General features: G+C 43.8%; 1 protein-coding gene and 1 pseudogene across 2 annotated transcripts; both read left to right on the forward strand.

Moving 5' to 3' along the window:
* The first annotated feature begins 838 nt into the window (after positions 1-838).
* On the forward strand, positions 839-23,539 carry LOC136469235 (BTB/POZ and MATH domain-containing protein 1-like; annotated as a pseudogene).
* LOC136472350 (uncharacterized) lies at positions 4,996-9,034 on the forward strand. 2 transcript variants are annotated; one of them, XM_066470062.1, is made up of 5 exons: positions 4,996-5,498; positions 5,885-6,408; positions 6,501-7,733; positions 7,822-7,940; positions 8,024-9,034. In XM_066470062.1, the coding sequence occupies exons 2-5, from the start codon at positions 5,886-5,888 to the stop codon at positions 8,411-8,413; spliced, it is 2,265 nt and encodes a 754-aa protein (XP_066326159.1). In that variant the 5' UTR covers positions 4,996-5,498; position 5,885; the 3' UTR covers positions 8,414-9,034. The 2 variants fall into 2 exon arrangements, with proteins under 2 accessions (XP_066326159.1, XP_066326160.1); XM_066470063.1 differs by having other exon boundaries at positions 6,501-7,727.
* Positions 23,540-23,981: the final 442 nt, after the last annotated feature.

Here is a 23,981-nt window from a genome sequence, read left to right on the forward strand (position 1 = left end):
TATTACTGGAAGCGAATATTCCCTGCATGTGTTACAAAAGTTCCAAAACATAAAGACTGGTAATCACCTATAATATGTTTCTTCTTTCTTATTATCACAAAATAGTTATTTCATTTATGTACAATAAATCAAACAAATGCTCATCTCCAGGAAATTAGAAGGCTACCTTATATACAATTTCATGAAGTCATGGGATGGTGTAAGATTGCCACCGATCAACACTGTAAGCATATATTCTCTAACTATATTCCGTACACTACATACAAAATTAATAACTTAACTTATTATATCTACTATGCACAGCTATCAAATTCACTGAGGATAGAATTTTTGGGGGACATTCTTAAGAGCCATGCAAACGAATGTTTTGACAACTTTCCTGAAGATCTACAAGCCATGATTAAGGACTTAGACAGAATGTAACTTAAATGGTTATATGAGAAAAAACTTTACTATGACTTCTTAGTTTCCCGGATTGTATACATGCTCAAAGATACTGTGTAAAAGTTGAACTATGGAAGAAAACATCGGTTGTTTTCATGTGCGTCTCCAAGATAAATCCGTTGCGTTAGCACGGGCATTATACTAGTGGAGTATAGCAATTCCCAAAATTTCCTCTCTTCCATGTACAAACCTTAATTATTTGCCGTACCTCTTCTGGATGGCTGATGTCAGTGACCCACTATTGACTATATATACGGAGTAGGATCTATAGGATTTATTTAGCCTCAGCCGACCTAATCTATTGAGCCAACCCCCCCCCCCCCCCCTAGCTACTCTGATCCGATCCACAACGACTTTTACAGAAAAGCTAGCTAGGTGAAGGAGAGGGCAAATAATGGCGGCATCCCAGCTGAGGCCGCCAAGGGTAACAGCGTCGATATGCAGCTTGGAGAAGGAGAGTGGGGAACACACATTCGAGATAAGAGACTATCAGCTACCAGACCGACCTTGATAGAGGATACATCTTGTCTGACAGGTTCACTGTCGGCGGCCATGACTGGCGCATCCGCTACTACCCTGATGGAACCGGCAACGGGGAAGAGTGCAAAGACTACGTGGGAGTACAACTGGAGCTCATGAGTGTGTTCACCAAGGTGAGGCTGGCGTACGAGTTTAGCCTCGTCGACGACCAAGCCGCCTTCAAGTCAACGACGACTGTGTTAACAGCTGAGAATCCCACGTGCGGAACTGACAAATTCAAGAAGAAGAGCGATCTGCGTAGGTTCCTTTGGAACGATTCTCTTAAGATCCACTGTGTTGTCACTGTTATCAAGGAAGCACAGCTGAGGGAGACCGCTGTCAGTTCCTACCTCATCGACGTTCAAGTGCCGCCGTCGACCCTGCCATCTGATCTTGGACAGCTGCTGGCCTCCGGTAAGGATGCGGATATCACGTTCAAGGTTAAAACCAGTGAGGTGTTCCGTGCCCACAAGCTTATCATTGACATGCGGTGTCCGGCCTTAAGATCCACTTCAACCAGTGGCGGATCCACAGACGGGCTCCGCCCCAGGCTAACTAATATAAAACTTAAAATTTTATCCCACCCAAGTGTTCAACCAATAGACTCAAACAATACGTAGAACATTGAAGATAGAAAAGTACCAAATTACGAGTCTTCCATGACAAAAAAAAAGAACCATACATGTCTTCATGAATTAACACCACTTCCACTTGCACCGACATCCTCAATTCTACATAAAAAATTTCAACATCTCAGCCATTTATAAAACAAGATAACATTATGTATTGAAATAGATTAATACAAGTAAACAACACGCACCTTGAGCCCTCGTTTGGCAAATTCATCTTACGGTTTCTTAAGCCTTGAAAGCGCTTTAGAATTTTTTCATCTTCAATCGATGCAAACAAATCCCGCTCAATAAAGCAAATCATGCTACTATTCAGCCAATCATCATTCATTTTATTTCTTCGCTCGGTCTTGATAATATTCATAGCAGAGAAGGCTCTTTCAACTGTTGCTGTTGCCACCGGCAAAATCAATGCAAGTTCAATGAGACGATACACCAAAGGAAAAGCTGTATCTCTTTCAGTCTGAACCATCTTCTCAGCAAGGTTACCAAGATCAGTACAATTGTCAAAATTATCATCATTTCTGACTTCATCAATGAATATACGGAGGTCACCCGCAAGCTTTATGCAGTCATAATCACAGAAGTCATCTTTATAAATCTTAGCAAGCTCAACTAACTTCTGTACCTCAAAGTTGGCAAAAGAATCCCTCGGATCAAGACAAGCAACACATCTCAAGAGTTGAGTTGATCTTTCTGGAAATCGATTGTTTAACTCACAATAAACTTGATCAATCACAACATTGAAAATTCCATGATGAAAATGATGGTAGTAACTCACTAATTTAGCACCACGACATCTCGAACGACCTCTAACTGGTATCATATCTTCCATATTAGGAATGTCTATGTTGTTGAGGAGGCAAAACTCCTTTACCTCTTCAAAAAGAGCTTCCCAACCATTTTCCCTCATTTCATTCATATTTCTCATCACAGAGCCAATTAATCCTATTGCACGAACAATGTTTTGATTTTTTTTTTGCAAACATTGTGACAGGTCTTTAGTCATCCCCAATACTCTGATCATAAGATGTAATATGAACACAAATTCAAATGACTCCATTCTTTGAATCAATCCAGAGGCTGTAGTTTTCTTTTCCCCATCAGTTCCATCTTCACTAATATTCTCCAACACCTCCAGTACAGAGGACCACATGATCATAAGACGTGCCAATGTTTTATGATGCGTACCCCACCGTGTATCACCAGGCCTAGCAAGACTAATTTCTTGGTTTTTCCCTCTCCCAGAAAAAATAGTACCACTATCTAACTGCTCAACAAGCTTATCATGGTGACTTTGAAGGAGTTGATCTTTCCTCTTGCAAGAAGCACTAACAACATTGACGATTGAAGTGACATAATTGAAGAAATAAAAAGTTGAGCCACAACACTTGGCTACAGAAACTACCACAAGCTGCAATTGATGAGCAAAACAGTGGATGTAAAAGGCATATGGGTTTTCGTTCACCAGTCTTTGTAACCCATGAAATTGTCCTCTCATATTTGAAGCTCCATCATATCCTTGCCCTCTAATCTTGGAAATAGATAGACCATATCTTCTAAGCATAGTATCCAATGCTTTTTTAGTGAGGTTGATGTGGTGTCAGAAACATGTTCAATGCCAAGAAACCTCTCAATCACACTTCCTTTATCATTGACAAACCTACAAGAGAAAAGAGAAAATAGTGTTACTTGAAAGCAACAAAACAAAACCAACGAAATAACCAAATGGAGAGGAGGTATATACCTCACAACCATAGCCATTTGTTCCTTAATAGATGCATCACGAGCCTCATCAACAAGCACCGCAAACCAACGATCTCCTATTTCACTTGTAATTAACTCACTTGTCTCCTCTGCACAAGCCCTAGCCAAATCTTTCTGAACCATTGGACAACTCATTTGATTATTCCCTGGAGCATTTTCACCGGTCACAAGTGCAGCCTTAGGATCCTTCTTTCTATACCATTCAAGCATCTCCATAAAGTTCCCTTTATTTCTTGATGTTTTATACTCATCATGTCCACGAAAGGCTAGAGCTTGCAAAAGGAGGAATCTAGCAATGCCTAACATGATAGTTAAACGAGCTTTATATGCCTCCTCTTCTGCTGCACTTGTAACAGTCCACACATGTTCAACACTTTGCCTCTGATTTTTGAAATCAAGTGCACGCTTTCTTGCATTATTATGAAAGCCATCAATTGATTGAGCATGCTCCTTGAAAGAATCCTTTGCATTCTTCCGATTTCTAAACCCAACTTTGGTGAATGTATCATTACTATGAAACCCAGCTTGTTGTGGCTTAAAGAGATAGCAATAAAAGCAATAAGCTGCATCCTTGGCTACACTGTACTCTAACCAATCAAATTCATCAAACCATGATCCAACAAATCCTCTTTATTGCCCTTTACCATCTTTTTTAGTTTTTGGAAACTTATGACCAGCTGGCCTATATGGACCTATTTGTAGATATGCTCTCCTTGCCTCATCCCTAATGCCATGATGAAAATCATCAATTGGCTTCCTTTCTCCTGGATCGGCAACTATATCTCCCATATCAAGTTCAATCCTTGGTCTTTTTTGCTCAACCCGGCTCTCTATGGTTTCGACAGTACTCTTTGACGCATCTTTTTTGGCATAGTATTTCTCCATTATAAGGTATGAAATGTTGCAATTGAAAAGTAAGACTCAAATATTCAATGACAGTCCTGCTCAATGAAATGAAATATTCATAACTTTGCAATGTAAAAGGTAGCAATCATGGAGCAATTTTCAAAAAGAAATGAAACTAAAGAGTAGAAATCAACCTATTTCATATTTTCATGGATCCAGTCATCCAGCATACAGCAGACAACAGCCGCCAGCCAGCAAGGGGGTGGCCGGGTGGGGGTGGGCAGCAGCCAGCAGCCAGTAGGCCGCTAGGAGGCCGGCCAGCAGGCCGGCTCAGCACTCAGTAGCCAGCAGCAGTCCTAGCCAGCAGGGGCCAGGGGGCCAGCCGGTGCGGCCATGCGGGCGCGGCACGCGGCCGGCGTCGCCGCGGCGCTGGGAGGCGGACACGGGAGAGGGGAGGCTGGAAGCGCGGCGCGCGGGCGCGCGGCCAGCGGAGGTGCAGCCGGGAGCCAGGACGCGGACGGAGGTCGGCAGGTCGCGCTAGCGCCGTCGGCCGTCGCGGGGAGTAGTCCTAGCGGAGTGGCGGGTGGCGGCTGGCGTGGAGCCGTGGAGGCAGTGAAAACGGGAGGGGAGGCCGAGGCTCCGAGGCTAGAGGCTGGAGTCCTGCCAAGCGAGGACGGCGGCGGCCAAGGAGCTGGAAGGCCAAAACGCGAGACGGGAGCTGCTGCTAGCCCAATGTTCGGCAAGGCGAGATTCCACGGTCGCCTAGGCGCGACTAGGCGCTGGGCGGAGGCCTACCGCGGCGCCTACGGGGGTAGGCGTACATCTAGGCGGTCCACGCGCCTCCGCGGCGTTCCGCGTGCCTCCACGGCGTTCCGCGACGCCTCCGCGGCGCCTGGGCGGCGAGTAGGCAGACGAGGCGGCGGCTGGGCGGGAGCGCGCGGGCGCGGGACTCTGTTTTCGCGGGCGGGAGCGCGCACGCGCGAGAGCGGGCGACAGCGCGGGAAAGAAAGCGGCTGCGCGGGAAGGGAAAGAGCAGAGCGCCGGATTAGAGAGAGACAGAGACATAGAGAGAGAGAGGAGAATAGGAGAAGGAGATCCTCACTGCTGTCCGCCGCCGGTCTTCATCTCTCCTGCCGGCCGCCACCCGTAGCACCGGCGAAATTGGTGTCCCGCCGAGGCTCGTTGCAGGGAAGGGTGGAGGCGAGTCCAGAGCTCCTCCTCGAGCCCACCAGGGGAGGGAGTCACTGAGTCCAGAGGTCCTCGTCGCCGCCTTTGGCCTTCCACAAGCCCAAGGTGAGGTCTGCCCACCCCCTGCTCCTCTCTCCTCTGCTCGACTGCTCCCTTCCATCTTCCTGCTCTGTACGCCTGTGCTGTTCTGCTGTGTGCGGTGTGCCTGTGTGCTGCTGCTGTTTACCTACTACCTTTGGAGATCTGGTTGATGCTATATAATATGCCTGAATGCCTGTTGTTCTTGCTCTGTATCTAGCATCTATTATCTGCATCTGTGATGTACTAACATCTGCTATCTAATATGCCTGAAATCTGAATGATTGATGTCTGTTGTGTACCTACTATCTGCATGTTTGTAGATTGCAGCTTAATTTCTTGAATTGCTGTTATATGCCTTTGCATGTTTGTAGAATTATAGTTTCATATGCCTCTGCATTCTCTTCATGTAGAATGTCGGAGCAAGAAGTGGCTCCGGAGGAAGTGAATGTCCTGAAAAGGAATTCAGATGATGTGGGATGGGAGTATGGGTTTCTGGTGGATCCAAACAATAAGGACAAGGTCGAGTGCAAGTTCTGTGGTCATCGGAGCCAAGGAGGGATCCATCGGTTGAAGGAACATGTGGCCAATGTTGGAACAAATGCGAAGAAATGCAGAAAGAGCACAGATGAGGCTAAAGAGAAGTGCAAGAAATCGCTAGAAGATGCAAAAAAGAAGAGGAAGCAGCAGGCTGCTCGTGAACTAGAGCTTAGAGAAGAAGTGAATGTTTCTCGGGTTGGAACAGAGGATGATGAAGTGACTTGTGTTGGAAGTTCAGAGCCTCACAAATTAGGACCCATTGATAAGTGGACACGTGCTATTGATCCTAAAGCAACAAAATCTGAATCTTTGCAGCAACAGAAGCTGAACAAGGAACTTTGGAAACAAAGAACACATGAGGTGCATAAATATATTGCAAGATGGGTCTATAACCATGGTAATTTACTATTATGCATTTCTGTTTTACATTTCAGATTTGAATACATGCCTGAACTGAACACTAATTACACTTTTTTGTATCATTTGTAGCCATACCATTCAACGCTTGTGACAATGATGAGTTCAAGCAAATGTGTGAAGCAATTGGACAGTTTGGTTCTGGACTGGAACCTCCATCTCAGCGTGATCTGCGAGAGAGTTTGCTAGATGAAGAATATGCAAGAACCAAGAGTTTGCTGCAAGAACGTGATGCTGAGAAGGTGAAGAATGGGTGCTCTATTATGACTGATGCTTGGTCAGATAGGAAGAGGAGAAGCATAATGAACCTGTGCACTAATTGTGCCGATGGATCCAGTTTTATCAGCTCAAAAGAGATGTCAGATGTGTCACACACAAGTGAAGTCATCTTTGAACTAGTAGACAAAGCTATTGAAGACATTGGTCAGGATCATGTGGTGCAAGTAGTGACAGACAATGCTTCTAACAACATGGGCGCAAAGAAGCTATTGGCTGAGAAGAGACCAAACATCTTTTGGACCTCTTGTGCAACTCACACAATCAATTTGATGCTCCAAGGAATTGGCAACATGCCACGGTTCAAGAAGGTGATTGACCAAGCAAAGGCATTCACCATATTTGTCTATGGGCACACAAGAACATTAGAGTGCTTGAGACACTTCACAGAGGGGAAAGAGATAATAAGGCCAGGGGTGACTAGGTTTGCTTCAGCTTTTCTCACTTTGAACAGCATGCTAGAGAAGAAGGACCAACTAAGAAAGATGGTGGTTCATAGTAGGTGGGACACATTGAAGGATGTGAAGTCAAAAAAGGGAAAAGATGCAACAGCAACCATATTGAGTCCAACCTTTTGGAAGGATGTGAAGTTGTGTTTGAGTGTTTTTGAGCCATTGGTCAAAGTTCTTCGTTTGGTTGATGGGGATGTGAAACCATCAATGGGTTTCCTATATGGAGAACTACTGAAGGCAAAAAGAGAGATCAAGGAAGCCTATGGCAATGTTGAGACCCGCTACAAGGAAGTTATTGCTATTATTGACAAGAAGATGAAAGGAAGACTTGATTCTCCATTGCATTTGACTGCCTATCTGCTGAATCCATACTACAGCTATGCTAACCCATCAATCTTTGATGAGCCAACAATAACAGAAGGATTTATTAGTTGTGTAGAGACTTTTTATAATGATGATGAGGACAAGCAAGATCAGACTGCCAACCATGAACTAAAGAAGTTCCAGGATAGAGAAGGACCATTTAACAAGAAGCTTGCAAAGGCTTGTGAAAAATATGATTACAACCCAGGTAGAGGTAACTCATATTACATGGCTGTTAGCTATTTGCATCTATTATTCTATTGTAAGTTTGTAACTGACATTACATGGCTCATTTATTTCAGCATCTTGGTGGCGGTTGTATGGAACTGAAACACCAGCTTTACAGAAGATGGCAACAAGGATCCTATCTCTGACATCAAGCTCTTCAGGCTGTGAAAGAAATTGGAGTACATTTGAAATGGTTACTCTCTATCTAATGTCCAGATTTCAGCAGTAAACTTACAGGAATGGAAATATTTATATGCTCTATTGTTTAATTTGTAGGTACACACTAAGAAGAGAAATAGGCTTACTATAACCCGACTCAACAAATTGGTCTTTATTCAATTCAACTCCAAGTTGATTAATAAGAAAGAAAGGATAGTGTCAAAGAAAACCACTGATGTTCTCTTGTCTAGTGACACAACTGAAGCTCAGGGTTTTCTGTATGAGGATGGAGATGAATGTGCAACAGTTGTCTATAGAGATGAGGAAGATGAGGAGATGGAAGGTACAGGGATACCTTGGTCTGTTATTGGAGAAGCAGTGGGAGCAGACCAACAACTTCAGCTGCGTAGAAGTGCAAGAGTGAGACAGCTTTATGAAGGAGAAGAATTTGACTCCGAAGAAGAAGAGTTTGATGAAGATGAGGATGAATATATGGAACCCTATTGAAGAAGATATGGCAGTGGGGCTTTATCATGTCATGTTTATCTTTTAATTGTATCTTTTAACTTATGAACTTAGAACTCCTGCAGTCTGTGCCTGTGTTCTGTACTTCTGTGTTTTGAGAACTGAATTATGTGTTGTATTGTCCTACTGGTCTGCTATGCATTTAATTTTCTTTGCTGCTACTGTTATCCCTACATGTTTGTGTTCTGAAATGGCTTTCCTTTGCTGCTGAGTGCTGATAATGTCTGATGGATAGGAGAAGGCTAAGATCATTCAGATAAGTATCTAACCTGTATCTTTTAACTTGTATTATTCATATGGTTTGCTGTCCATTTGTATTTAACTACTGATATGGTCCATTGTATTGCTGTAGGAACATCACATTTGTATTGTATGAACTATCAACTATGTATCAATGTATGAACTAAGCATGAATGTCACTTTTGTATCAACTAAGGTATGTCTATTGGACCTTATCTCCTTTTATACAATTCACTCTGCTACTATATTTAATTATTTATATAATTTATTCAGCTATATATATGCTGAAATACAAAAAGGGAAAAACGCCTAGAAAACGCCTAGAAAACGCCTAGGCGCGCCTAGGCACGCCTAGGCGCTAGGCGAGGGGTCACCGCCTTGAAAACGCCTAGCGCCTAAAAAAACCTTGTGCTAGCCTGCTGCGACGGCCTGCTCGGGGTGGGCTAATGGGCTGAAAGGCCTTTTTATGCCATTTTTATAAAGCAATTTCCCACTGCTCATGGGCCTCGCCCCGGGCTGTAGCCCGGGCAGCCCGGGGCCCAAATCCGCCAATGCAGTCATCCAGCAGACAGCAGACAACAGCCGCCGGCCAGCAAGGGGGTGGCCGGGTGGTGGTGGGCAGCAGCCAGCAGCCAGTAGGGCTGCAGGGGCCACGGGGCCAGGCCGGCAGGCCGCCAGGAGGCCGACCGGTAGGCCGGCTCAGCACTCAGCAGCCAGCAGCAGTCCTGGCCAGCAGGGGGCTAGGCCGCCAGGGGGCCAGCCGGTGCGGCCGTGCGGGCGCGGCGCGCGGCCGGCGTCGCCACGGCGCTGGGAGGCGGACACGGGAGAGGGGAGGCCGGGAGGCGCGGCGCGCGGGCGCGCAGCCAGCGGAGGTGCAGCCGGGAGCCGGGACGCGGACGGAGGTCGGCAGGTCGCGCTAGCACCGTCGGCCGTCGTGGGGAGTAGTCCTAGCGGAGTGGCGGGTGGCGGCTGGCGTGGAGCCGTGGAGGCAGCGGAAACGGGAGGGGAGGCCGAGGCTCCGAGGCTGGAGGCTGGAGTCCTGCCAGGCGAGGACGGCGACGGCCAAGGAGCTGGAAGGCCAAAACGCGAGACGGGAGCCGCTGCTGGCCTGCTGTGACGGCCTGCTCGGGGTGGGCTAATGGGCTGAAAGGCCTTTTTATGCCATTTTTATAAAGCAATTTCCCACTGCTCATGGGCCTCGCCCCGGGCTGCAGCCCGGGCAGCCCGGGGCCCAAATCCGCCAATGACTTCAACTACTCAGCCTCAGCTCCATGGACAACAAAACATGTGGGACAGGAGGACTCCTGCTACTACTGATAACAGCAGCACAGTTGCTATTGAAGACATGGAGCCTGCTGCGTTCAAGACGCTGCTTCACTTCATCTACACGGATTCACTGCTGAGAGGACATAGGAATGAGGAAATCGCTAAGAAATTATTGGCGGCTGCCGACAAATATGGCATGGAGAGGATGAAGTTGTATTGTGGAAGAATCCTTTCCGACAGACTAACTGTTCACAGTGTGGCAACCACCGTAGCCCTAGCTGACGACTATCATTGCAGGGAGCTGAAAGATGCATGCATCCAATTTATCCTCTCTTCTACGAAAACAGGGGCTGATGCAATCTCAATTGAAGGGTGTGAGGAACTCGAACTTAGGTATCCTGGAGTTGTTCTAGAGATACTGGAAAAATCCGGAAGTAAGCTAGCTCACCTTATAACTTTTTTTATAAAAAAAATGTCTATTTTATTTATTTCCAGCCATGAAATCCGAAAATCTATCTGCTCTTTTTGAGAAATATAATCCTCTTTATACCTGTCAACAAAAGATGCTCGGCAGTCCACTGAGGGGTATCCCACGATGGTAGATTGATCGGTGGAGGTGCGCGTGATCAGGAGCGAGATGGTAATACAAGCACCAAGACAAAAGATTTAGACAGGTTCGGCCGTCGGTATGACGTAATACCTACATCATGTGTTCTGATGTATTGCATTGAGATATATGGATCGCTGTCCACTAGGGGACCCCTGCCTCTCCTTATATAGTCTGGAGGGGCAGGGTTACAAGGAAAGTATCCTATTTGGTACTATACATTAGCTTGCGGTGCCCGCCGAGCAGCGCCGTGCACGCCTTGATCTTGTGGGCTGGGCCACCTCTGATGGTGCGGCCCATGTCTTGTCTTATGGATACCAGGGGCCATACCCCCACAGCTACTCCCCGTGCCTGACAGTAGGTGACGTAGTCACGTGGTGCCAAAATCAGAAAGTAGAAGACCAACCGAGTAGTCAGCCAGTCCCTGGACATAGCCTCGAGATGAGAACAAGCACATTCACCATAAGGTGAAGTGTGCCCACTTAGTCCCCGAGCCTTCTAGAAGATGAAGAATGAATCTTGAAGCAGGGTCAAAGAAAAAGAAGTCTGAAAGCTTGCTGACGTCGTCTGACATGCGCGTATCAAGACTCTAGATGTGCTACCCAAGATCAGCACCTTGATCCGAACAGCATGGAGCAGCTTGATAGCACACCGACAAGACGTAGGAAGATCCGACCACCAAGGGAGCACCAAGGAGTCTCCGGCGTCGCTGGCGATGTCCGAGCACCGAGGAGCGAGGAGTCCCCGGCGTCGCTGGCGATGTCCGAGCACCGAGGAGCGAGGAGTCCCTGGCGTCGCTGGCGATGACCGAGCACCGAGGAGCGAGGAGTCCCCGGCATCGCTGGCGATGACCGAGCACCGAGGAGCGAGGAGTCCCCGACGTCGCTGGTGATGTCCGAGCACCGAGGAGCGAGGAGTCCCCGGCGTCGCTGGCGATGTTTGAGCACCGAGGAGTCCCCGGCGAAGCTAGCGAGGTCCGAGCACCGAGGAGTCCCCAGCATAGCTAGCGATATCCGAGCACCGAGGAGCGAGGAGTCCCCAGCGTCGCTGTCGACGACCGAGCATCGAGGAGCGAGGAGTCCCCAGCGTCGCTGGCAATGTCCGAGCACCGAGGAGTCCCCAGCGTAGCTGGCGATGTCCGAGCACCGAGGAGTCCCCGACATAGCTGGCGATGTTCGTGCGGTGAAGTGTACCCACTTAGTCCTCGAGCACGAAGAATCCGAGCGCCGAGGAGTAACCGGCGTAGCTGGCGATGAAGCACAAGCGACGAACAGTTTGGTCAACTGGCCGGCGGCGAAGTGAGCATTGATTAGAAGCGACCGGCGAATAGTCCGATCAACTGGTCGGCGACGAAGTCTATGAACCTAGCAGTCCGACCAGTTGATCAGTGGAGAAGTCTAAGCACCAGGTGGTCTGATCACCTGGACGATGATCCTACAATACAAATATGTAGAACGGGTAGTACATGATGTAAAGATATATGAACTCCAGAGAAAAAATAGAGCATATAGCTTGGCGATCAGTTGGAGCGAAGATGTATTTAATATAAACCGCCTGAACAGTTAGTGTATAGCTGAGTCTCCAGCCTTAGCTAGCCTGTTAACCATAACGCGGAGCGCGGAGCCCATGCACATGTAGGAGGAACAGGCGTCGCTAAAGAGCCGTTGCCGACCACCCATAACGCAGAGGGTAAACGCTCGTGCATGAGTTGGGAGGAGCCGGAGACAGGGCCGTCTCTAGAGGCATCCGAGCATAACATGACTGTTCGGGGGTTTAGAAAATCGTTTGAAGAGCAAACATAGAGAAAACAGTTCGAAGAAACATCATGGCGATATATAGAGATTGGAGAATATTTAGGAAAATATTAAAGTGTGACTTAGCTTTAGACAGAATGACTGGTCGGCGACGTACGGCGCTATCGGGTCGGCGAGAGGATGGACGTCTTCAACCTGGTCGACGAATCTGCCCCTTAGGGCATGATGGTAAGCGGCGGCAGCGTTGGCGAACCTGAAGGGTAGGGCCATAACCCCTGGAGTTTCCCAAGTAGCCTCCGATAGATCTGGATCGGAGGGTGGTCAGCACTGAACCAGAGTGTCCAGAGCCGATTCGGCGATGGAGAGGCAATCGGCGAGCTTCAGACTGACCCGATCGATGGATATGATCAGATCGTTGTTGTTGATCTGCCTCCTCTGGTAGCGAGGAAGCGGGCGGCGAGTTGTTGATGAAGGTGACCTCGGAGTTGGTTCCGAGATCGGATCTGCTGTCGCGGGGGCTGATGTAGCCAGCGATGAATCGTCGTCGTGGACCGGCATGGATCTCCACGAGATTGATGACGAGAACGCGCTGTTGATTTGAGATCCATCTAGCTCGCCATGGATCAAGCGCATACCCCTACCTGGCGCGCCAACTGTCGATAAAAGATGCTCGGCGGTTCACCGAGGGGTATCCCACGATGGTAGATTGATCGGTGGGGGTGAGCGTGATCAGAAGCGAGATGGTAATACAAGCACCAAGACACAAGATTTAGACAGGTTCGGCCATCGGTATGACGTAATACCTACATCCTGTGTTGTGATGTATTGCATTGAGATGTATGGATCGTTGTCCACTAGGGGACTCCTGCCTCTCCTTATATAGTCTGGAGGGGCAGGGTTACAAGGAAAGTATCATATTTGGTACTATATAATAGCTTGCGGTGCACGCCGAGCAGCGTCGTGCACGTCTTGATCTTATGGGCTGGACCACCTCTGATGATACGGTCTATGTCTTGTCTTGTGGATACCGGGGACCATACCCCCACAGTTGTGCATCAGTACTACTTCAACTCTGTTTCTTAATAACCCTCTTCTTTATTTGGAAAAAGTCTACTCCACTCCCTCAACTATGGAAGGTGGTCTACATAACCCCCTCAACTATGAAACCGTCTGTTTTACCCCCTGAACTTTCCAAAACCGTCTAATTTACCCCCTGGACGGTTTTGCTACAGTAACAGCGGGTCTGCTACAGTGACAGCGGGTTTGCTACAGTACCAGTGTTTTGAATTTTCTCTTTTTTTGTTTATTTTCGTTGAATTTTTGAAAAATCATAGTAAATCATAGAAAAATCGTAAAATAAAAAATCTAATTTTATTGGACTCCACATGAGTAGATCTACACAGTGAATATATAATACGGTATTTTATTTGTACTAAAACATACCGTATTATATATTCACTGTGTAGATCTACTCATGTGGAGTCCAATAAAATTAGATTTTTCATTTTACGATTTTTCTATGATTTACTATGATTTTTCAAAAATTCAACGAAAATAAACAAAAAAAAGAAAATTCAAAACACCGGTACTGTAGCAAACACGCTGTCACTGTAGCAGACCCGCTGTTACTGTAGCAAAACCGCCCTGAAAAACCGCCCAGGGGGTAAATTAGACGGTTTTGGAAAGTTCAGGGGGTAAAACAGACGGTTTCATAGTTGAGGGGGTTATGTAGACCATCTTCCATAGTTGAGGTGGTGGAGTAGACTTTTTCCTTCTTTATTTCCTGAAAAAATCCCAGATCTGTTTCTTCTCTACTTCAACTCTGTTTTTAATATATCCATGTGTAAATTTCTCCAAACCTACAGTCTATGCATCAGTACTAATAATTGTTTGATTTCATCAGTTTCTAAAATTCTGTTTGAATTTCTTTTATCAATGTTTACTTATTGGATGTTAATTCGTAAAATTTCGAGGAAGAAAAGTATTCAAGAAGCCAGTTGAAAAGCAACAAGACCCTGGAAATCACCGTGGTGAAGGCAAGTTCAAACTCAACCATATTACATTGGAGCATAATTTGCAATATTAAACATGCCAAGATACATAAAAATAAATTTAGCTATCTGCATGTTTGCTAATTTATGGTTTATTTTTGTTATCGTTATGGTTTATTTAAATACATGTTTGCTAATTTGTGGTCTCCATACCTAGAGGGCGTTTGGTTCAAGTAACACTGTGCATCATGTGTCCTCTCAAATTTTATAGAATGACTCTTTCTTTTGCTTATGGCCCCTTTTGGCTGGCTGAAACTTGGCTGAAAAACACGGTTCCGGTTGGTTTGTTGTGAGAAAAAAACACTATTTGGCTGGTTTGATGAACAGTAAATTGAGAGGGGGATCAGCCGGCTGGCTGGTCTGATAAGACCAGCAAACGCAGCCTATATTAATTATTCATTTATGAGAAAAGACCGTGATGTGGATCAACTCGATCATTCCATTCCACATAACAAAACAAAAAGTAAGGAGTAGTGAAAAAATACAATAATTATTCTTTATTTATCAAAGCAAACATTCCTAGTTCCAAATCCACTGTGAGGCAGGACTCCAATATAAATTTTGGTCAACGGGTTTGCAGGAGGGCGTACAGATAGACTAATAACGTTTTCCAGTATATTTTCCTTACAAGTGGCCAATGGTTTAAAAAAGTATATATGAATAAGCAACCAATATAAATTTTGGTCACCGGTTTGCAGTAGGAATGCAAATTGCTGGTTCTAATTAAGCAACCAATATATGAAAATAGATTTAACGATCTATCTAATGATACTAATTATGTACTATAAATGTTAATATTTTCTTATATATATATGGTCAAAGTCGTTTGACTCCTCGGAAAGCGAGAACACCACTTATTTTGGGACATAGGGAGTACTATCAGATTAATTATGAAAAATATTTTCATAGTTAATCTATTTGGAGATATAAATATTGATATATTTTCTACAAAATATCATAAACTTGAGAAAGTTTGACTAGTCTTAAACCTAGCATTACATTAATGTTTTTTTATGGAGGGAGTACTATATTAAAAGATCATTTGAAGTTTAAAAACCAACTGAAATTTTTTAGAGAACTGAGTACAAATACTCTCTACATATCTTTTACATGGTGGCACGCAATTCAAGATTCAATTTCAATAATTTCTTCTATTAACAGTGTTATAAACTCTATTAAACAAGAAAAGATAACATTACATTCATATTTTAATGCCTTACTTTCTATGGTTATAGTTTTGATACCAACATTTTTAGTAGAAATTACATGTAAAATATAATTGTAGTGTTGGAGAACATGCCTAGTCAATTTCTAAAATAGAGAGAGTACTTTTTGTTTTAGTGCCAGGAAAAAGCGATTCAAAAGGAGAAAGCCGGAGTGTCTTACCAGTGCAGCACTGGCTCATGTCATGTCTTTCGTTCATTTGGTAAACATGCACACATCCGTAACCCCATAAAATAGCCTGCACGGATGTCACCTCCTTTTATCCTATACTCCCCCTATTCCTTTTTAAGCATCGGTATTTGCGCTGGTCAAATTTTTTTCTTAAATTTAACTATATCTGTAGAAAATATTAGCAAAATATTTATACCTCTAAATAAGTTTTTATTATAAAAATAGCTTTAATGATTTATCTAATAATACTAATTATGTATTATAAATATTAATATTTTCTTGTATATATTTGGTTAAACCGAGTCTAGAGCATATCCCATGAGAGTATGAGACTAGAACCGAGTCAATGGATATCCTTTTATCCAGTTTTTAATTAAGATTGACTTCCAATTCCACACTGCCCTACGAAAGTGAGGCTAGAAAGGTGTGTTTGCCTCTTTGGATAGTACTACCTTTGTCCATCAAAGAATGTAACTATAATATTTGTGCCTATTGAAATTGTTAGGTTGATCAAGCTTATAGTGAATAGTATTCACATTTATATCTCCAAATCAGTTTATTAAAAAATATGTTTCATAGTTAATCTAATTGATAGTACTTAACTTGCATCATAAATGTTATTAGTTTTTCGTATAACTTTGATCACATTTAGAAGCATTTGACTTCCTGAAAAACGAGAATCGTATCCTTTTCTATACAGGAGTAACATACTAATTAACTAGATGCCGCCTCCTAGGATTTTTTTTCTGACTTAGCATGGATTTAATGAAGATAGAGAGATAAAAGTGTATGGTCCTGTACATACAGCTTGGGTACATCTAAAGTTACACTACGTTAGATTTGGACATCACTGTCGGCCTCATCACTGCCAGATTTGTGACAACCGGCAGTGATGTACCTTCACTGCCAGTTATGAGCTTGAAAATGAAAAAAAATGATTGGGGCTGTGCCAAAACCGACAGTGAAGGACCACATCACTGCCGGTTTGTGGCTTGAACCGGCAGTGTTCTGGCGGCCACTCATCACTGCCGGTTTAAGCCAAGAGCCGACAGTGATTTGGATCTATCACTGTCGGTTCTAGCTAATAACCGACGGTGATAAACCTACAGCACAAAAAGGCTGCAGTTGTCCTCTTCTTCCTCCTCTCTTTCATCCCGAGAACAGAGGCGCGCGTTTGGGCCCTTCCTTCTATTGTTGCGTCTGCTCTTCACCATGAAGCTAGGGCTTGGATTTTGAAGAATGGCTTGATCTTTTTGCTTTAAGGTTAGTAACAAACATCCACTCCTTTGATTTTGTTGCTTAATTAGCTTCGTTTTAATGGCTACATTGCTTGATTCTTATTCGAGTTCTTTCTCCATTCTAGAGAGTACTTTTCTAATTGGACATTTGTGCAAGGCTCAAATTATGGTGAATCCATCATCCAAAAGGTTGGTGTCTATGAACACATTTAAATTCCTAGCTAATTATTCCATGGTGGTCAAGATCATCATTGTTAGTATGTGATGCTATAATTAGTTCTTAGAAGTAGAGTAGGATAGATGTTTTTCATTATTGTACAATAATTGTTTTTAATACGATTTTCAATTTATAGGGCCGGGGCTACCAATTTTAATTTCCAATAATTAGTGTACAATAATGTTTTCCAAAAATAGTACTTTCGAGCTACAATTGTTGTTCATGAAGCTCAATTTCTTATTAATTCTTTGTAATTACTGTCTCAGTATTTTTTTGTGCAGAGATGGATCGAGAGTGGATACATTTGTCCCGAACAGACAAGCGGTACATGTATGGCGTCAGCCAGTTTATCACCGATGACAAAGCTCATGCTGGGAATGGGAACCCTGTCTTCTGCCCATGCAAAAATTGCAAGAATCAAAGGAACTTTCGTCAAATTGAGTCTATACGATCATACTTGATTACCAGAGGGTTCATGCCAAACTATACGATATGGACTATGCATGGTGAGGTTGGTGTGAATGTTCTATAGGAAAACGATGATGATGTGGACATGCCTGACGTAGCCATCCACGATGCTGACAAGGAACTCGGTGTCAATACGAAACCTATGGCCACAATTAATAATATGTTTAGGAACACGCTAGCTGACAACACCGAGGATAACGATGGCATTTCTCAGCTGCTATGTAATGTAGAGACTGGATGTCTTGGTAAAAGACAACTGAGAAAGCTAGAGAAAATGAGACAAGATGACAAACACTATTGTATAGGAATTGTCCAATGAGCAAATTGGAAGCTGACATCATGTTGTTAGAGTTCAAATCGACAAACGGATTGAGCGATAAAGGCTTCGATCAGTTGTTAGGTATAATAAGAAAAATGCTCTCAGAAAAAAAACGAGTTGCCAGAAAAAAATATACTTGGCCAAGCAAATGATCTGCCCTATCGGCCTCGAGGTTGAAAAAATCCACGCGTGTTCCAATGATTACATATTGTACAGTGGAGAAAAATATAAAGACTTGGACAAGTGCCCTAAGTGTGAAGCTCCACGGTACAAGAAAGGGCTGTCAGATGAGGGTACTAAGACCAGAAGAGGTCTCATAAAGGTCGTTTGGTATTTCCCTATAGCTCCCTAGGTGCATAGGCTGTTTGCATGTGCAAAGTCAGCCAAGCTATTGCGCTGGCATGGTGAAGAGCATAAGAAAGATACAATAATGAGGCACCCCGCCAATGGGCATGACTGGAGGACTATCAATATAATGTTCTATAAGGACATCGGTGGAGAGGTAAGGCACCTTTGGTTTGCTTTGAGCACAGATGGGATGAATCCTTTTGACCAGGTTAGAAACAATCGTAGCATCTCTGTATATACAACCCTCCACCTTAGGTCTATATGAAGTGGTCGTACATCCAGATGCCACTACTGATCCAAGGGCCAAGATAACCTGGGAATGACATCGATGTGTTTCTGGAACCAGTGATCGATGAACTAGTGGAGGTGTTTGAAAAGGGTGTGTCGGATGTTTGGGACGAGTACAAAAAGGAACATGTCATGATCAAAGGAGTACTTATCGCTACAATCACCGACCTGCCAGGTCGAGGTTCGTTGTCTAGAGAGAAGACAAAAGGCTATACTGGATGTGTCAAGTGCTTGGACGACACCAATTAGGTAAATCTGCCAAATAACTCAAAGATAGTTTATATAGGACACCATAGGTTCCTACCTAAGGATCACCCTTACCACAGGAATAGAAAAGATTTCAATGGTACTATTGAGAAACGCTTAGCTCCAAAATATCGAGATAGGCCTGTGATACTTTGACAACTCAACAAACTAGAGGTTGTCCTTGGGAAGGGGGACAATGCAGTAGCAGCGCCTGATGGGAGCGTTTGGAAGAAAAAAAAATCAGTTTTCTAAAAACTACCTTACTTGTCATTTCTGAGTATACGCCACTGTCTTGATCCCATGCACATCACTAAAAATATGTGCGCTAACACTCTTAACACCTTGATGGACATCGGGGGGACATCGAAGGATTCACTAGCCACATGCCTAGATATGCAACACTTGGGAATCAGGAAGGAGCTGCATCCCATGGAGCTAGAGAATGGTCAGTTTGAACTTTTGGTTGCATCATGGACATTGAAGAAGGAAGAAAAGTGTACGCTTATTTCTTTATTCAATGAACTCAAAGTCTCGACGGGCTACTGTGCGAACCCGAAGAGGCTAGTGAACATGAGAGAACTCAAGTTCAACTATGGCCCTATGAAGGCCCATGACTGTCATGTCATTATGACTCAGCTGCTCCCTGTTGCCCTGCATGGTATCCTCCCCCCAAAGGTCTGTGCCCCAATCATAAAGCTTTGCTCGTTCTACAACGCGATCTCAAAAAAGGTCATTGATGTGTCCACGCTAGAGCAGCTACAGTGAGACATAGCCAAAACTCTCGTTAGGCTTGAGATTCATTTCCCGTCGACTTACTTTGATATCTCATTGTATCTGCTCATTCATCTTGTTGACCAAATTAGAGCCCATGGCCCAATGTACCTACATCAGATGTTCCCTTTCAAAAGATTGATGAAAGATTTTAGGAGGTATGTTAGGAACAGATTCAGGCCAGAAGGAGGCATGGTTGAAGGATGGTCAATGGAGGAGGCCATTGAGTTCTGCACATATTATCTGAACATCAAAAGGGTCGGAGTTCTAGAATCTCATCATGAGGGAAGACTACGTGGCAAAGGAACGATCGGGGAGAAATCTGTTATAGTAGACGACCCTATTTCTTTCAGACAGGCATAATTTGCTGTTCTCCAGCAAGCCGAGGGTGTGATGCCATACATTGACGAGCATAGGCAATCGCTGCATACTCTATATCCGAGCAGGTCACAGGCTTGGTTGGATAAAAACATAAGGAGGAATTTGTCAACTGGTTGCGACGTCGCTTGCTTGGAATAAAGTTGGGTAATCAACTAGATGCCTTAGCCAAGGGACCTTCGAGTACATATCTTAACTACCAAGGGTATGAGATCAATGGATTCACATTTTACACAAAAAAGTAAGATAGAAAGAGCACATACCAAAATTGTCATGTTCGTTTTGATGCTCACGATGAAAACGGCAACTTGCAGGCGACATACTATGGTTTCATAGAGGAGATATGGGAGCTAGCCTACGATCCATTGAAGGCAGCTCTTTTTTGTTGCCAGTGGGTCTGGCTCGAGGAAATCAACACTAACAGCGAAGGGTTCACTACCGTTGATCTCACTAAGACCGCATATAAAGACGACCCCTTTGTCCTTGCAAGAGATGTTATGCAAGTCTTCTATGCAAAGGACAACAAGACAAAAGTAAGGCTAAAAGTAGTCCTAGAAGGGAAAAGAAAGATTGTCGGTGTCGATGGAGTGACGAGCGAAGAAGACTACAGGGGCTATTAGGAAATGCCTCCATTCAAGGCGAACGTACCCCTACCTATCCTTCAAGAGGGTGACAAACCTGCTTACGTACGGCTTGATCACAATGAGGCCCTCATTGTTGATGCACCTAAAGATAGTTAGATTATTGTTAACTATGTAATCATTATGCAGACGTTGTATCAGTAATTCGCACTGAATATCTAATTTATATTTTATGCGCATCTCTATAATTTAATTATTGACTATGTAATCAAATATTGAGATAATTTATAGTACACATCTCGAAGGAAGATTGTGTTAGTTTCTTCAATCTCTATGCCTCACTGTCTTCGTGTTTGTTGAAGTCCGAATTCGAAAGGCAAACACAGAATCAGTACGCTACAATAAGAGCCGATAAAATACACAATGAAGATTTAAGAAAGATACAGAAGTACGTTGAAGATAACCCCAAGTTAACCATTGAAGAGGCCGCGAACATCTATTATGATGTACAAGGGACGGAAACACCGACAATGAAGTATGAAAGGGGCAATCTTTTGGTTCCCGATAACGAGTATAAAAATTTGACAACATATATGCGCCAGTTGCATGAATATTACATGGCTCAAGCAACAGAGATGGAGGACTTTGATTTTGAGGTTATTATCCGTTCGCCACATGTTTTTCATTATCCTGAAGACGAGAAGTTCGATGTCGAGTGGGAGTGCTTATTCCAGCTATACTAGAAACGCTCTCTTGATTCACAAATGTTGACGCTGTGGACTATGTAAGTACCCTACATGCACGATATTATAATTAACTACTCTCTCGAGACACAAATTGTTAACTTTTGACCAATTTCCATGATTTTATGTAGGTGTATAGCAAAAATTTGCATACTAAAAAGCAAATGGGATAACATAGGCTTCTTGGACCCCTTGCGAGTCAATGAGAAGACATGTTTAGGCCTCCATGGATGTGACGTGGAAGACTTGAAAGAGAGATTGATGGTTGTTTTCGATGAATTCAAGATGAAGAACAAAACCCACATACTTCTAGCCTACAACTATGAGTATGTGTTCTTGGCTTTTAATTTTATGCTTCTTTTTTCATTAAGATTATTCGATAATTAGGATTATGTGATTGCAGCAACCATTTCATCTTCATTTGTGTCAATCTTGCTAAAAATCTGATCAAGGTGTGGAACTCGAAGAAAAAACCATTTCATCATCTAGATGCACTAGTGGCAGTGCTGAATTAGTAAGCGATCCTAATAACATATTATTTTCTAGTCACACATACCGCTTTCTAATGTTTCTCCTTTTAATGTTGCACAGTGTCCGAAGAAGACATATCGGTGGGATGCAGGTCTTGTTCAAGGTTGTCGAAATGGAGGGGAAGTACCTAAAACAGTCGGCGAGAAACAATGAATGCGGGTTTTATATAATGTGGGCAATGCTTCGCTACATCGGCGGAAAATCGGAAGAAGCAGATAAGTTGATGTGTATAATCCCCATTTCATTTATGTCTATTAATAATTCAACAAAATGATTTACTGATTCCTCTTTGGATATCATTTTTTTTGAACGACAGCGCAAGAAATATAACCACGAAAGGCTATTAGACATGGAGATCGTCGCACTGCAATCGGAGCTGGCAAAATTCATCTTAGCAAAGGTATTGGAAAAATATGGAGTATTTTTCATTACACAATCTGTGAAGTTCAAGGACCGCCCAGAGCGGCTCGCTAGATTATTGTAAGAAGTCCGAGAAGTATGCTTCATCTTATTGAATAATTTCTTTTTTATTTTGAGGGATCGAGTTCTTGATAAGAACATTTGAACTGTAACTGTAACATTTGTAATGTTTAATATCGATGGACCTGTCGTCTACATAGCATATATAAAGCGAAACCCGATTCCACGAAAAAATATAAATTAAAATAAATTATAAAACAATAAAATGCGAACAGGCCATCACTATCGGTTAGCAACAAACCGACAGTGTTCTCGTAACCTTCACTGTCGGTTAGAAACAAACCGACAGTGTTGGCCAAGATGGCACTGTCGGCTTGAGCCACAAACCGGCAGCGTTAGCTTATCCCATCACTGTCGGTTTTTGTCACAAACCGGTAGTGCTCGTTATGACAACACTACCGGTTAAAACATAAACCGACAGTGTTTGGTGGAACTAAACTCTGTCGGTTCTGGTCACAAACCGGCAGTGCTCATTATGACAACACTGCCGGTTAAAACACAAACCGACAGTGTTTGGTAAAACGGAACTCTGTCGGGTGGTCTAATGAACCGGCAGTGTTGGTGGACCGGAACTCTACGGGTTCTGTAAAGAACCGACAGTGAAGTTGAAGAACACTACTGGTTTGTAGGAACCGACAGTGATAGCTGACCCTCATCACTGCCGGTATGGTTGCGTCGATTCAAAATCCGGCAGTGATGGGGTGTTTTGAACTGGCAGTGAAGTGCTATTCTGACGTAGTGTTAGAAACCGAGCACAATCCTTGAACCCATTGTCATAGATAAAAGATACATAATAATAATTAATTGTTTAGACGCTCCTAAGAAATAATACCATGATACTATGTATTGGGTGAGTCGTATCGTAGGTTTCATAATAACATTTGAAACAGTGAAACATAATGCACTGAGAATAGCCTTATAAGCTTGGAATAGTGGATTCCAACCTTCAATTTTTCAAGATCTGTATCCAATAATACATCCGAATTCCAATAGCAAACCGGATCCTAGTGAGACCAAATAGTATCATTTCCACACTTCTAAATTGTAACGTGGCAAACCGGATCCGAGTTCACTTATGGTGGTTTCTTCTTTGCCTTGTAGCGAGGCGGGGTCAGGGTGTCTCCCGTCCACGAATAAGGTACCCCAATAACGTGGCAAGTACTCATTGGAGTAGTTATGAAGAATGAAGAACGTCAACGAGTCTGTGTCGACGCTGCGGGGTCCAGTCCCAACTTGCCCATAGGCGTTGCATTTGGGCTCCTTTATCTCTCGGCTGTCATTGTTGTTTGATTAGTATACAACTCTACAGGTACCACCATGCCCAACTTGCCTATAGGTGTTGGGCTCGATCAATTATCCCTCGGCTATCATTGTTGTTTCTTCATTGATACAGCTGGCGTGTCCGCTGTCTTTGTTGTTTGAAGTTGTAAGAACGAGAATGAGAGAAAGAAATAATTGAACTATCTTGCTTCCACTGATCAGGTTTTATACTCCCTCTGCCTTTGAAAAAATAGATTTCTATGATAAAATTTATCTTTGAATAAATCAACTTTCAGGCCCTCATTGTCCATTGGGTCTATTTATTTCCTCGTAGTCTCCGGCGGTCACGCACCTAGCTATTTATTCGTC

This window comes from Miscanthus floridulus, chromosome 8, assembly GCF_019320115.1.
Source record: "Miscanthus floridulus cultivar M001 chromosome 8, ASM1932011v1, whole genome shotgun sequence".
NCBI classification, from domain to species: Eukaryota; Viridiplantae; Streptophyta; class Magnoliopsida; order Poales; family Poaceae; genus Miscanthus; species Miscanthus floridulus.

Bases quoted from the DNA above. Each gene is read 5' to 3' on its own strand.
- LOC136472350 (XM_066470062.1), top strand. From the start codon at position 5,886: ATGTCGGAGCAAGAAGTGGCTCCGGAGGAAGTGAATGTCCTGAAAAGG. The intron at 6,409-6,500 runs GTAATTTACTAT...TATCATTTGTAG, and splicing joins AAGATGGGTCTATAACCATG to CCATACCATTCAACGCTTGT. The intron at 7,941-8,023 runs GTTACTCTCTAT...TTTAATTTGTAG, and splicing joins ATTGGAGTACATTTGAAATG to GTACACACTAAGAAGAGAAA.